Source organism: Triturus cristatus, chromosome 2_2 (genome assembly GCF_964204655.1).
Source record: "Triturus cristatus chromosome 2_2, aTriCri1.1, whole genome shotgun sequence".
Lineage (NCBI taxonomy): Eukaryota > Metazoa > Chordata > Amphibia > Caudata > Salamandridae > Triturus > Triturus cristatus.
Window position 1 is genome coordinate 408918586 of NC_140582.1, and position 12899 is coordinate 408931484.

Here is a 12899-nt window from a genome sequence, read left to right on the forward strand (position 1 = left end):
TCAGGAAACACCACCACTCCTGTGCTGCTGAGGTAAGGGGTAGCAGGTGATGCTCCAACTCATCACCACTTGTAAAATCCAATAAAAGGAACAGCAGGAGTATATTCAAAGATGATTTATTTTTCTACAGCACCAACCGCCTAGGTAGGAATGAATCCTACCATTCCCACCTTCCATAAGAGAATGATGTACCATCACACAACAATGACATAGGTCATGACAGAAACTAAGCTGTAAATATAACATAAGGTTTTCCCAAAGTACTTATGTCTGCCAATGGAGTTCAATTTATTTCTTCAAAAATTGTACAATTTTAAGAAATGTGGTATTCAGGCTGAAAGAGCTCCTTTATATTGTCCCAAAGCAAATGGTCAAGTGGAAAGGGCCAACAGATTCATTAAGGATGGCATACAGGCTGCTCTTGGGAGCAAAAATAATGTTTTTAATTGTCTTAAAGAGAAGCCCTGGTCTTATCATACCACACCCCATTCAGTCACTGGTGTATCTCCCTATTACTTGATGAGAGGGAGAGAGAGCTGTACCTTTTTATCTCCTTGTTTTGATACCAGTGTTTACAAAGATTTTGAGAATGTTATAGGCAAAGTCAAGAAGAATTTGGATGAAGCCACATTAAAAAACAAAGAATATCATGATGGGTTGCACAGGCCAAAGCCAAGATTATTCGTGCTGGTGACTGGGTTCGCATCATAAAGCCTGATTTACAATGTAAAGGCACCTCTAAGTTTTTGGTACCGGTACAGGTTATCAGAGTATCTGGCAGTGCTGTTCTTTTACATAAAAGAGGTTGGTGGAACAAAAGCTCCATAGTTGTGTTAAAACCTGGTCAAGAAAAAATGTTTAATGAATTAAATTCTGATGATTCATTCTTTGATCTGAATGTCTTAAATGAGAAATGTGAACTTATTGTTCCTAGTGTGACAAATTCTGCTATTGATACCAAACAGCTTGTTACAACCTTTGACTCTAATGCAAATTTTACTTCAGAGTCATCCGATTCTAGTGTTAATTCCCATGAGACTTCTGTCTCTCATGTTCCTGATGCCCCTTGCTAAGGGATCCGTGGCTATGAGGAACTGAATCTTCTGTTCAATCGAAAAGGGTTGTTAAATTACCCAAGAAATTAGAAGATGTCATTTTAAAGTAAAGTAATTCAGTTTTGCTTATTCGATTTCTTATGTTTCTTCTCTTCTCTTTCCTTTTGTTATGTTTAAAAAAAGAGAGGCAAGTTGAGTGTAATGTTATTTGTGTCATTGGAATACATGTCATTATTGGAATGTAGAATATTGTTGTTGCCAGGTGAGCATTTGGAATGTGAGTTCACTTAAATGACGTGAAGTTGACCGGTGCTGGAGGTGCTCCGTTCTCTTCACCGGTGGGTTTTATGTGTTTATCTTTAATAAACATTTCTACATCCAACCATCGTGAAGGACTCGTTTTTACAATACCCTAAATGTGCAGGGACAGGAATTTCGGAGCATTGTTAAATGTGTACTTCGCACATGACGTTATTTTAAAGTCCTTTCCTAACCACTTTACTGAACAAAAGTAAGACAGTTCTAAACTCATCTCATTTTAAGAACACCTCCCCGTTAATCTGATCATAACGTAGAATTGCAAATACAATCTACGTTGAGTAATTGCACGTCATGCAATTGTAAGAACGCGAGTCACTTTCTGTGCTGTTTGTTATTACTACTAAAGGCAGAATTGCGTGCCCTCCGATGAAGACATTTAGTATGCTAATTAGTACTTCTAAAAATATAACAAACTTGAAATCGTTGTCTTTCCGGAATCTACACAAACACAGTCCCCTTGTTCCAAGCCCCTCTGGGGTCTCCGGGTAAGGCAATCTCTGTGCAGCGATCATTGATCTGCAGCTGCTCTTCTGAGGGAAAGGTGTCCCAGGATCGGACGACTGCAAATAAAAAAAATACACAAAATCAAATCTACCTCGCAGTAACTGCACACCATACGACACAAAATACCAGGACGTGTTCTAATTTCGATTTCCTTGTCACGTGACACTTCATCGCTACTAAGTTTCTTCCTCTAATGCGAAGCAATCACTTCCCTTGGATACAGTACGCTGGAGTTAAGATTTCCTTAGCAACGACGTTGGACACGTTGGTCATGTGACAAGCAGACATCTAAGCGCCAGCGGTTAATTTCAGAGGGACAGATCGGCAGGCAGACAAGCGACAGCACCAGCTAGTAAGTTGCACAACAAAAGCAGGATGTTAGAGGATTACAGAATTAGATAGTACTTGGGGACACATGACAAGTATGGGGAGCACAGTGTGCATTGTGTGAGTGTTTAGTTGAGCCGTTCCTATCCATGCATCTGACCTATCCTTGCTAGGTTGGCATCAGAATGGACAATCTCGAGTGCCAACCTTGGTCCCTGGATGAGATAGTGGCCTTTGGGGTGTGCCAATCACGCCTGTTCTCACCTCTTTAATGTGCGGTGTCTCACTCTGTTAGACCTTACTCCCCGTTCTCTCATCATCTATTTCTAAAGTCCCACATCTGCATAGATCACTAGCCATCGATCTTCTCTTCACTTTGTACTTCTGAATGTACTTTCTTGGGTCACCTCCCTTTCAATATACCCTCCCTCACACACGCAGACTCTGTAAACATGGGATTTCCTCTGTCACTGTCAATATTTTAAAAGTTGGGTAACCTATTCACACACTTTCACATAAAATGATAATTGCAGTGAGCATGCTTGTGACCACTGCTCTGTAGCCTCAGCACTGTGGCCAAGGATTAGATCAGCATTAGTGGGAACATGTTTGTAACACACTACTGGCGATGTAAGAAACTTGCTCTGCCTGCAGCTCAAGTCTAAAGCTCTCAGTTGTGCTCCATCTTGACCACCCAGCTACACTCTGAATTCACCCAGACACAACTAGAGTCGATTGAGTTAACAGTTTGCACTATACTAGTCTCATATGGATCGAAAACGCTACAGAAACACAATATCTGCAAAACGTATATAACTAGAGAATGTAAGCTGAAGTAAAAAGTGAAATATAAACAGGGATTCTATTGTTCACATTAAGTTGCTTAAGGGATTTTAAGTCATTGTGAAACATTTGATCAGTGTTTTTGCCCATAAAATGAATAAAAATGAAAGGACATGAATATAGACAGGGACATCTGAAGGAGTTTGTGGGTCCTGGGCCAATCCTATTTTGGGGGCCCCTGTTCTGAACAACATTAAATTTATCGTCCAGTTTCTGCACTTTCATGGCTTCTTTAAGCAGGTCACTGGCAGTGCACAGGCACACTCGTCCACATTCTAAATATATTCACATCTTAATATTCGGGGATAGTGATGTGTGTTTCCAATATTGTAACACAGTAGCAGCTCACTGTTATTACTGCAAATAATCTTTGTGACACCATCCCATTACTCATATGTGAGGTCCTGTTTTGATCAATAAGAAACTTTTATTTATGGATGTTGCATGAAATATAAACACATTTCTCTGCAAAATATCTGTAATAGTCTCTCACACATCACCCATATTTAAAACAAATTAAAGGAAAACGGTATTTAAAACAATTGTGTTATATCTATTCAATTGGTACGAACCACACCCCAGCCATGTTGTCACCATTGCAATGTTCTGTAATAGATTGTTGGCAAGGTTCTACAGCTGCCTTCAGTTGACTAGAACCTGTGGTGGTGAAGGATCAAATAAAGTACGTTTGAACTTCATTACAGTGTAATTAATAATAATACCGGTGACGAGGATAGGATGGTTCTCCAAAATATTTTCTGACTTGTACAAAAAAATAGAAGTTCCAGATATTAAACTGGAAGGGTACAATGGTGATCCCATACCATTGTTGGGCATGACCACTATGGATATTGGCTTCGGAGGAAGAAACACTGTAAGAAAGATCTATGTCTCTGAGAAAGGGTCCAGTTTGTTAGGATGAAGACATCAGAAAGAGCTGGGAATCAAGTTAGATCCTAACAGTCCTGACCAAGTGTTGCTGGTAGATCCTTCTGTGTGTGATGATTTCCCCGAGGTGTTTACGAAGAAATTGGCGTTACTCAAAGGTTGTCAACATTGTATCACACGCAGAACTAAAGCCAAACCTGTAGCGCATAAACCCAGACTCATTCTTCACATGATGTTTGCTACTCTGAAGGCAGAACTAGACAGAATATTAGAATTGGGAGTGATTGAGCCTATAGAGAGATTGCAGTGGTTGGCTCCAGCGGTATTAGTGACCAAAGCATCAGACAAGGGAATCAGTTTGTGCATTGATCTTAGAGATCTTAACACAAATATGAGTGGATAGACTCCCTTTACCATGCATCCACAAGGTCCTTACTTTAATCAAGGGAGCCAGTTGCTTAAGTGTATTGGATTTATCCTCTGCGTACCATCAAGTGGAGTTGCATCTGGAATCTCGCCACGTCACTTAGTTAGTAATTTCCGCTGGGGGCTTTCCAATACCTACGCATGCCTTTCGGGTTAGCTGCCACTGCGGCCGCTTTCCAAAGGGTCATGCAACATGTTTTAAGAGACATACCTGGGACACTGTGTTTCCAGGATGCCATTTTAATCCATGGGAAAGATTTGAAGGAACACAATGAGGTGCTTAGGAAAGTACTCACAGAATTATGCAAAGCGGGTCTCATTCTTAAGAAAGAAAAGTGTTGCATTGGTGTGGGTTCTGTCGAATATTTGGGTCACACCATCTCTCCGAATGGCATTAAGCCCAAATTGAATTTGTTGTAGGCAATCCAGAACACAACGAATTGACCAATGCGGAGGAACTAAAATCGTTCTTGGGGTTCTCGGAATACTAGTCATACGGAACTACGCCAGCATTGTGGAACCCTTCAGTAACCTACTCAGAGCCAAGAATCAATTTGTGTGGAATGAGGAATGTCACAATGCCTTTTCTTCTGTCAAATGCAAAAACAACAGTTGATGGACAGAATGCAGAACAATGGCATATATTCTCCCCAGTACAGAGATCTGGGCCTAAATCCATCGTTTTTTTGCTCACCATGCCATTCCAGTTTGAACCCAGCCATATGCAAATCAGTCTGACCCTGTGCCTCATGGGAACAGTCCAGCCCGAACTGCCAAGCCAGGTCCTCCCTGGACTGGAAAAAAGCATCCTAGGACCGGTTTCGGGGTTTCACCCCTCTTCTGCCAGGATAGCTTGATTCCAGTGGCATGGAGAGCACGGGACCCACGTCTGGGCATACCCTTCCCACTCTGGGTGACAAACGCAAAAACACCAGTTGATGGATAGAATGCAGAACAATGTCATACATTCACGCCAGTACAGAGATCTGGGCCTAAATCCATTGTTTTTTTGCTCACCATGCCATTCCAGTTTGAACCCAGCCATATGCAAATCAGTCTTGACCCTGTGCCTCATGGGAACAGTCCAGCCTGAACCGCCAAGCCAAGTCCTCCCTGGACTGGAAACAAGCATCCTGGGACCGGTTTCGGGGTTTCACCTTACTTCAGCTAGGATAGCTTGATTCCAGTGGCATGGAGAGCACAGGACCCACGTCTGGGCATACCCTTCCCACTCGGAGTGACAAATGCAAAAACAACAGTTGATGGACAGAATGCAGAACAATGTCATACATTCACCTCAGTACAGAGATCTGGGCCTAAATCCATCGTTTTTTTCTCACCATGCCATTCCAGTTTGAAGCATGTATTCTAACAGCTCCCGCTCAGGGAAGATTTGACCCCACCAAACCCACTACTTTGAGTACTAATGCCAGCAACAGAGGATTGGGTGCAAGTCTTACCCAGAGAGTAGATGGTTACGAGCAAGTGGTTGCAGTCACACCCAGAGCTCCTAAATATGCTGAAAAAAATATTCTGTGGTGAAAAAAAGAACCCCTTGCTTGCTATTGGGCAATCCAGCATTTTAAACTCTTCTTCTGGGGTATACCCTTTATCATCAAAACTGATCACAAACCCTTAATGTATGCTTTCACGACTAAAGGTTCTGTCAGGACCACCCTCAGGATCTCTAGGTGGATTTTGGGTTTAGAGGGATACAATTTTAATGTGCAGTTTCTACCCGATACTTAGAATGTGGTAGCAGAGGAGTGGGAAGAAGGTCTTTTAGCTGATAATGAGATAGTCTCCCTTAAAGATTACATAAGACAAGTCTGGCCAGATAACAAAGCGAGTGTTATGGGACCATTGTCCAAGTACTGGGAGGTCAGACGTGAGTTAAGTATACATGACAATACAGTTTACAGCAGGGAGAAAATTATTCTACCAGAGAAACTGAGAATTAAAATAATTGACCTTGCACATGTAGGACACTTGGCGTGCAGCCTCCCTAACAGTAAAAGACGTCAAGACTATTGGTGGCAGGGTATGGACACCCTGATTGATTCTAGAGTGAGAGACTGTGTAAAGTGACAAATCGCCCCAGGTCAGGAGACCCCCTCTTTCTCCTTTGGAAGTTCCAGAAACCCCTTGGACCAAGGTTGCATTTGACATAATTGCTCCCTTCATTCTTAAGGTAATGAATGAGAGGTTTATACTTGTGTTAGTACACTACCACACATGTTGGGTGGTTTTTAAATGTGTCCTTCAAAAAGATACAAACTCTCTTATCCATTTTTCTGGAAGAAGTGTTATTTGAAGAAGGCATTCCTGATAATTTAGTGACTGATAACGCAGTACATTTCACGTCTGATCGCATGAGGGAATTCTTACATGATCTCCAGATACAGCATCACAAGACCGTGCTATACTGCCCTTGCGCAAATGTGTTGGTTGAAAGGATGAATTAGCATGATCAAAGAATGTTTGCAGCGTAATGGGCATCCCTGCCAAAATAGCTTTACAAGATACTTTGAGGGCTTACCGCACCACCCCTAGTAGCATCACAGGTATTTCTCCATTTACATCCCTGAAAGGTAGAATTCCTAAAACTAAGCTATCTGCCGCATGGTTAAAAAGGGAGAAAAGATGCGTAGTGAACAAGGTTGTGTACAAGGAGGGTAAGAGGTTCCTCTGGGATTCAAGATAAGGAGAGGTGAGATACTGTAGTGTGGGGTAGGTCACCTGTGACCCCACATTTACAGAAAGAAAAAGATAAAAAGGGGGGGGGGAATTCCCCTTTTCTGAACTAGGGCTCTCACACACCCAGCAAGCTAGGTGTCATGCTTAATCATATGAGCCTGCCCCTCGTCAGGTCGGCGCTGCAATACCTGACGGGCACCCAATCCGGGGCTCATTTCCCAGAAAATCATTGAGCATCAAGTGAAGTACAAAAACATGTATGACCGTACCAAACATATAAAGTCTCCAAACGTTTGTGAGGGACAATGGGTACGAGTGGATCTTCCTAAAGCACGCCGGAAAGGTGGTTCAAGGTATTCTGAGCCACTCTGGATAAGTAGACTGGGAAGCAATGTGGTTCTTTTGGAAAATTGCCAAACCTGGGGCTTGGATAAAATAGTATTACATAGGCCTGCTAGTGAATTCCGTGCTGACTCCAACACTAACAGAATCCCTATGGGCACTGATCCTCACACTATCTGTAAATCTCAGAGAACCCAAGGGTCTCCTGTTTGGCACAGTAACTTGTATGTCAAATAAGTACGCTTTTCAGAATATCAATCGACTTGTCTAGTAGTCAATTTTGATATCTTTGTATTTTTTAATTTTCCCTCCCCTTCCTTCCTCCCCAAGGTCATTCCTCTTTCCCCTGTTGGGGAGATGTGTTATATCTATTCAATTGGTACAACCCACACCCCCTCCATGCTGTCACCATTGGAATGCTCTGTAATAGATTGTTGGTAAGGTACTACAGCTGCCATCAGCTGACTGGAACCTGTGGCGGTGAAAGGATCAAATAAAGTACTGTTGAAATTAATTCCAGTGTTATTCGTTATAACTAAGTCTGGGCGGTGAACTGCGCTCCTCATGCAGAGTTTGCAGAGTTTTCCGCGTTACTCGGAGCTCCCGAAAAACTCTGCTTCGCGTTGAGGAGTGGAGTTTTTCCTCGCTCGCGTTCGTCAACGTCAAGTTGGTGAGCAAGAGTGAGGAAAATCAACCTCGACTGCTCGTGTTTAGAAACCATGCATTTGCGTTGAGAAGGCAGCTGCTCGAGTAAAAATCTGCTCGATTGGCAGAAAGGAAGCAGCGCCCGCTTGCTTTGTGCATGGTGCTGTTCGCAATGATTGCACAGTGCATACAAACACCTTGCACTGAAAATCACAGTGAACAGCTTTTATCTAACGCACTCCGCTGCTCGTGAAGCTCTGCGTAGCACGGCAGAGGTTTTTCTTGTACTTCATGAAGTTCTGCGTAGGAACTCCGCGAACTCTGCCCATGCCTAATTATATCAGATCTGTTTAAGAATTATTCAAGGCCATCAGGTTAAGACTCACTGCAGAACAGAGCTGGCTCTGTCAGGGGGCCCCCTGACAGGCTAGGACCCTGGGCCAGAGCCCCCTTTGCCCATGCCTTAAAACGTCTCTGAATATAGGACCTATTCAGTACCCGTTTAAAAGTAAGATTTTAATAATAACCATGCCTGAGACGGGTAGGACCTGCCCCACGAAGAGTACTGCTCGCGTGCATACATATCTATTTAACTTTTACAGTAGCCTGCCGGGTGATATTACAGAATTTTGTTTCATGCACGGCAAAACATGCTTTATGGGGGAGTCTTTGGATTTTTTTTCTAACCCAATTATGAAATATTTGTATCTGTTAACTCACCCTCAATGTGTGGGTGTTACTCTCTTTATATTCATATTCACCCTCCTTGTATGTAAATCCAGTGAAATTGCTTATTTTTCCCATGATTCTCTTCTGCAATTTGCCTAAAAAAAGTGAATACTCCTAGGGAAGATTGCAATCCATAATAGGTAATAAAATATGCAGGTGGACACTATTTACCCTACAACATTGCCAAACCAGTTATTAGTTATTTACGGGAACTGGAGTGAAAGTGCAAAGAAAAGTTGTACAAAAGGCAGTAAAGCCCTCCCTTGATCCTACGAAAGAAAACAACTATAGACCTATTTCTAGATTTCCTTTCCCTGTCAAGGTAATAGAAAAACATCTTAATAAAGTGCTGATAGATTATCCTGAAAAAAATAAACTTCTGAATGATGCACAGTTTGGATTTAGGCTGAATCACATCACTGAAACAACATTAGTAGCTGTCTCAGAAGAAATAAGATCTACCTTGGACAAGGGAGGTAAGATAGCGGTGATCCTTTGGGATAGTTCCACGGCCTTCGATACAGTAAGCCATGAGGTTTTGAAAAATCAGCTGGCAGGTATCGGGATTTCCAAATCAGCCTTGTTTCACCTTGCTTCTTTTCTAAATGGTCGCATATAAAGGGTGGCCTTTTTGAAGTACCTCTCAAAATCTTTTACCCTGCAATGCAGGGTACCTTAGGGATCATCCCTTAGCCCAAAGCTTTTTAGGTTGAGTGTAACATCACTTGCGCTGTCGCTTAGTGACCTGTTGTAGTTGATTAGGGAGTAAAACTCCACCCACTGGTTGCCCTGGCTTTATATTTGTCTGTACCACTGTCCTTTGAAAACCCTTGCCTGCTACTGGGCTATTGTTCCTTTTTTTCCTCCTTTCTGTTTCCGCTTTCCAGCTATGGAGCACCACCAAGAACTATCTCCCTACGCTGTCAGTGTTTAAGTATGCCTCCTCTGAGGACTACTTTTTTTTCTTGGGTCAAATTGCGTGTCTGGACAACGTGCCGCACTTTCACCTTCAATACAGGGGCTGCCTGCTTTTGCTCGCTTCTGCATACATTATTTTTTTAAGAGCGCTGTGCTTTTCACAAGCGCCGCTGTCTACTTGTTTTTTCGCACTGCGCTTTTCAAAACACTACTTTTTGTGCCCATGCTGCTGATTTCACCAGTCCTCAGATTATCTGGTCATCTCACAAATGATCCAGATATCTGAGACCATAGAAAAGGATTTACGGTTGGCAGTAAGTGTTGCAGGAACTTTAGAGATGTCAGGCTGCGGGGGACATGTCCCAGGTAATGCGATGCAAAACGTGCCTTCTAGTTCATTAATGCGTATTTTTATGAAATATGAGGTGTTTAAATAATACTTACTTTGTTTATATATTATGGTAAGACTAAGCCAACTCTATTAAAGATGTCACAGCATTAAAACCTTACTTTTTGTTTGTTGCCTCAACTTTTAACCCCACTGTCTGTGGTCAAATGGAACGGCCCGGAAAATCCCCTTCAGAAGAAACACCTTGGCTAGAATATTTCCCACAGTTGCAGTTGTTTTCTCAGAGCTACGTGCTGCTGAATTAGCACCTACAGTTTCCTAGACTGCATGTCCTATTTGTTCAGTTTTGCAGAAATATTTTTATGAAAGTAAAAGTTATCTAGGTTTATAACATTTACAACAAAGGAAAAATTAGCCTAAAGGTTACCCCAGATATATACATTTTGTATTTTAAAATTAGCTCAAATGCAACATATTATTTTTATGTTATTTTAAGTAAATTCATAACTCGGAACAAAACAGAGTTCCTTCTAATCTTCCCACCCAAAACCAACCCTGACATTCGGGAATGGATTAAGTCGATCACAGCTCTAAACTGCCCAGTGACCATAGTGGACTATGCCAAATCCCTCAGTATAACCCTGGACAGCAGCTTGAATATGCGTGACCACATCAACTCGATGGCTAAAACCGCCAGGTTTCACCTGAACTATGTAAAAAACTAAAACCATTCCTTGACACTCCTGACCTAAAAATGGCAGTAAAGGCACTAGTTATCCCCAGACTCGAATATGGATGCTCTGCCCTCTCTGGCCTACCCAAGATTTCCACAGCCCCCCTAAAAGCTTGCCTCAAAGCCGCTGCAACTGAAAGCTCTGAACTGGCTTTCTTTTGAGGCCAGAATCCAACTCGAACTGGCATTTATCACTCACAAGGCTCTACACACTAAATACCCTGCATTTCTCATCCAGTCCATCTGAAAGCTCTGAACTGGCTTTCTCTTTAAGCCAGAATCCAACTCAAACTGGCATTTATCACTCACAAGGCTCTACACGCTAAATACCCTGCATTTCTCATCCAGAAACTCCCGGTCCTCCAGAGACCTCTTGCTCCAGCCTCCCCGCTTTCGAAAGAAAAAAACCTATAATCGTGCTTTTTCTGGGGCTTCACCAAGAATCTGTAACTCACTCCTGCCAGTCATCAGAAGAATTCCATCTCTGTCACATCTTAAAAAGGAAGCCAAAACCTTACTAATAGGCAAGTTCCTCTCATAATTCTTGCATTGCACACACTGTTCAGCGACCTTGGTTTTTTCTGTTAGTACTACACCTTGGACTGACCGGCTGCTATTCACCTTGCACCTCCCTGCACTCCACACTTGTAATCTTGGACCTTCTTTACATTTTGACTTGAAACAGGTTTGCACTTGTTTTGATCCCAAATGTTCCTCCACTCTACCTACGTCTTATTTGTTTACAACTTGTTATCCCTGTAAAGCGTTCTGATACCCTAACGGGTCATGTTCGCACTCTATAAACTACAAATAAATAAATACATAAAACTCTTAGATTACTATCTGTACTACTTTAACATATTTTTAAGACTGAGCTTTTGCCGTTCAAATATGGCCACAGGATAATTAATTGAAAGCAAGCATGACTCCGCATCTCCTGACTTAGGTGAAAGAAGAGTTTGCGTAGTCCTTTTGCTATGTTTAGGGCACTGGTCACACAGCTTATGCTAGTAACTGTCAGGCTGTCACTGCCTTGGCAGCCCTCGGCTTGACTCCGGAATCCTTCCTTACAGAGCAGCGATTACTGCTCTGCTGGAAGCACAACATCACCATGCGGCTGAAACAGAGGGACTGGGCACAGATAGCGCCAAATGGTCCAGTCCTATGAGTAATGCATTCCCCAGATTTCAGTGCAGCTCTTCCTGCACTCTGCAAAAATTAGCCCCAGGGTCCTGTTCTCATTGTACCTGGTGCAGCGCACTGCGTTACCAACCTAACACCAGTGGTTCGGATCGGAAAGAAACACTTTGCTGGACATGCCATCTTTTTCTAACATTTTTCTATTCCAAAGTTTGTGCGCAGTGCCAGTAACAACACAGTCATTGATTAATACATTCCATTCCTGCTGCCATTCCAGGCACTGTCCCATCACTGCACCTTCAGCAGTTTCTCAGAAAAAGAGGAAAAAAGCTCAAATATTTCCAATAACCACTTTTTAGTCTTTCTCCCATTTTACCCTGTACTATCAGGCCTGACCCCCTCTTCCCAAAGGTTTCCAGTCTGTAGCAGCTCTCCCTACCCCCGCCTAGCAGGAGGCAGCCCTGGGTAAGAATCGCACTGGTTTCTCAATTTTTAGTGTTTATATAATCACTAAAAATAATTTCCATCTAGAGATGCCTTTAACATTGTATTTATTTTCTATAAATCAAACCACTGTAATAGCTCCCACAGCTACAGCATGCATGTGATCTTTCTCGCTGCTTCAATACATTTACAACACCTAAAGCTCTAAAACAATAAAATGTGAGACCTTTTGCATTTTTAATGCTTGTTAACATTTATGTGGCTCTTTTGGCGAATCGTATTCATTCTTTTGGCTTTGTCACAGTTGTATATGCTGATGATACACAAATTGAGGTTCCGATGTCCAGCAATGCGGCTGAGGTAGCTGACCGATTTAACAGATGTATGCGAGTTATAGATGACTGGATGAACAAACATTGTTTAAAATTAAACTCCCATAGAACAGAAGTTCAGATTTTTAGGAAGGAGGTAAATCTCTGGGGCCATAATTGGTGCCCATAGTCACTTGCCACCCTTCCAACGCCAGTATCCAAAGTTA

The 12899-nt window shown here is 42.3% G+C and overlaps 2 protein-coding genes across 5 annotated transcripts in view; one reads left to right on the forward strand and one right to left on the reverse strand.

Annotated features, from left to right (window-relative positions):
- The window catches only part of LOC146862301 (UPF0462 protein C4orf33 homolog), a 139775-nt gene extending 137713 nt beyond the window's left edge, over positions 1–2062 (reverse strand). For 2 of the 3 annotated variants that reach the window (XM_085641489.1, XM_085641488.1), the window contains exon 1: positions 1972–2062. In XM_085641489.1, coding sequence (XP_085497615.1) covers positions 1972–1992 — 21 coding nt within the window. In that variant the 5' untranslated portion in view covers positions 1993–2062. Of the gene's footprint in view, positions 1–1790; positions 1943–1971 lie in introns of those variants that run through there. The other variant, XM_085641490.1, reaches the window with a different exon arrangement.
- Positions 2063–2107: 45 nt separating this feature from the next.
- The window catches only part of SCLT1 (sodium channel and clathrin linker 1), a 589184-nt gene continuing 578392 nt past the window's right edge, over positions 2108–12899 (forward strand). For both annotated transcript variants that reach the window (XM_085641492.1, XM_085641491.1), the window contains exon 1: positions 2108–2232. The gene's annotated coding sequence lies outside the window, so the exon portion shown is untranslated. The remainder of the gene's footprint in view (positions 2233–12899) is intronic.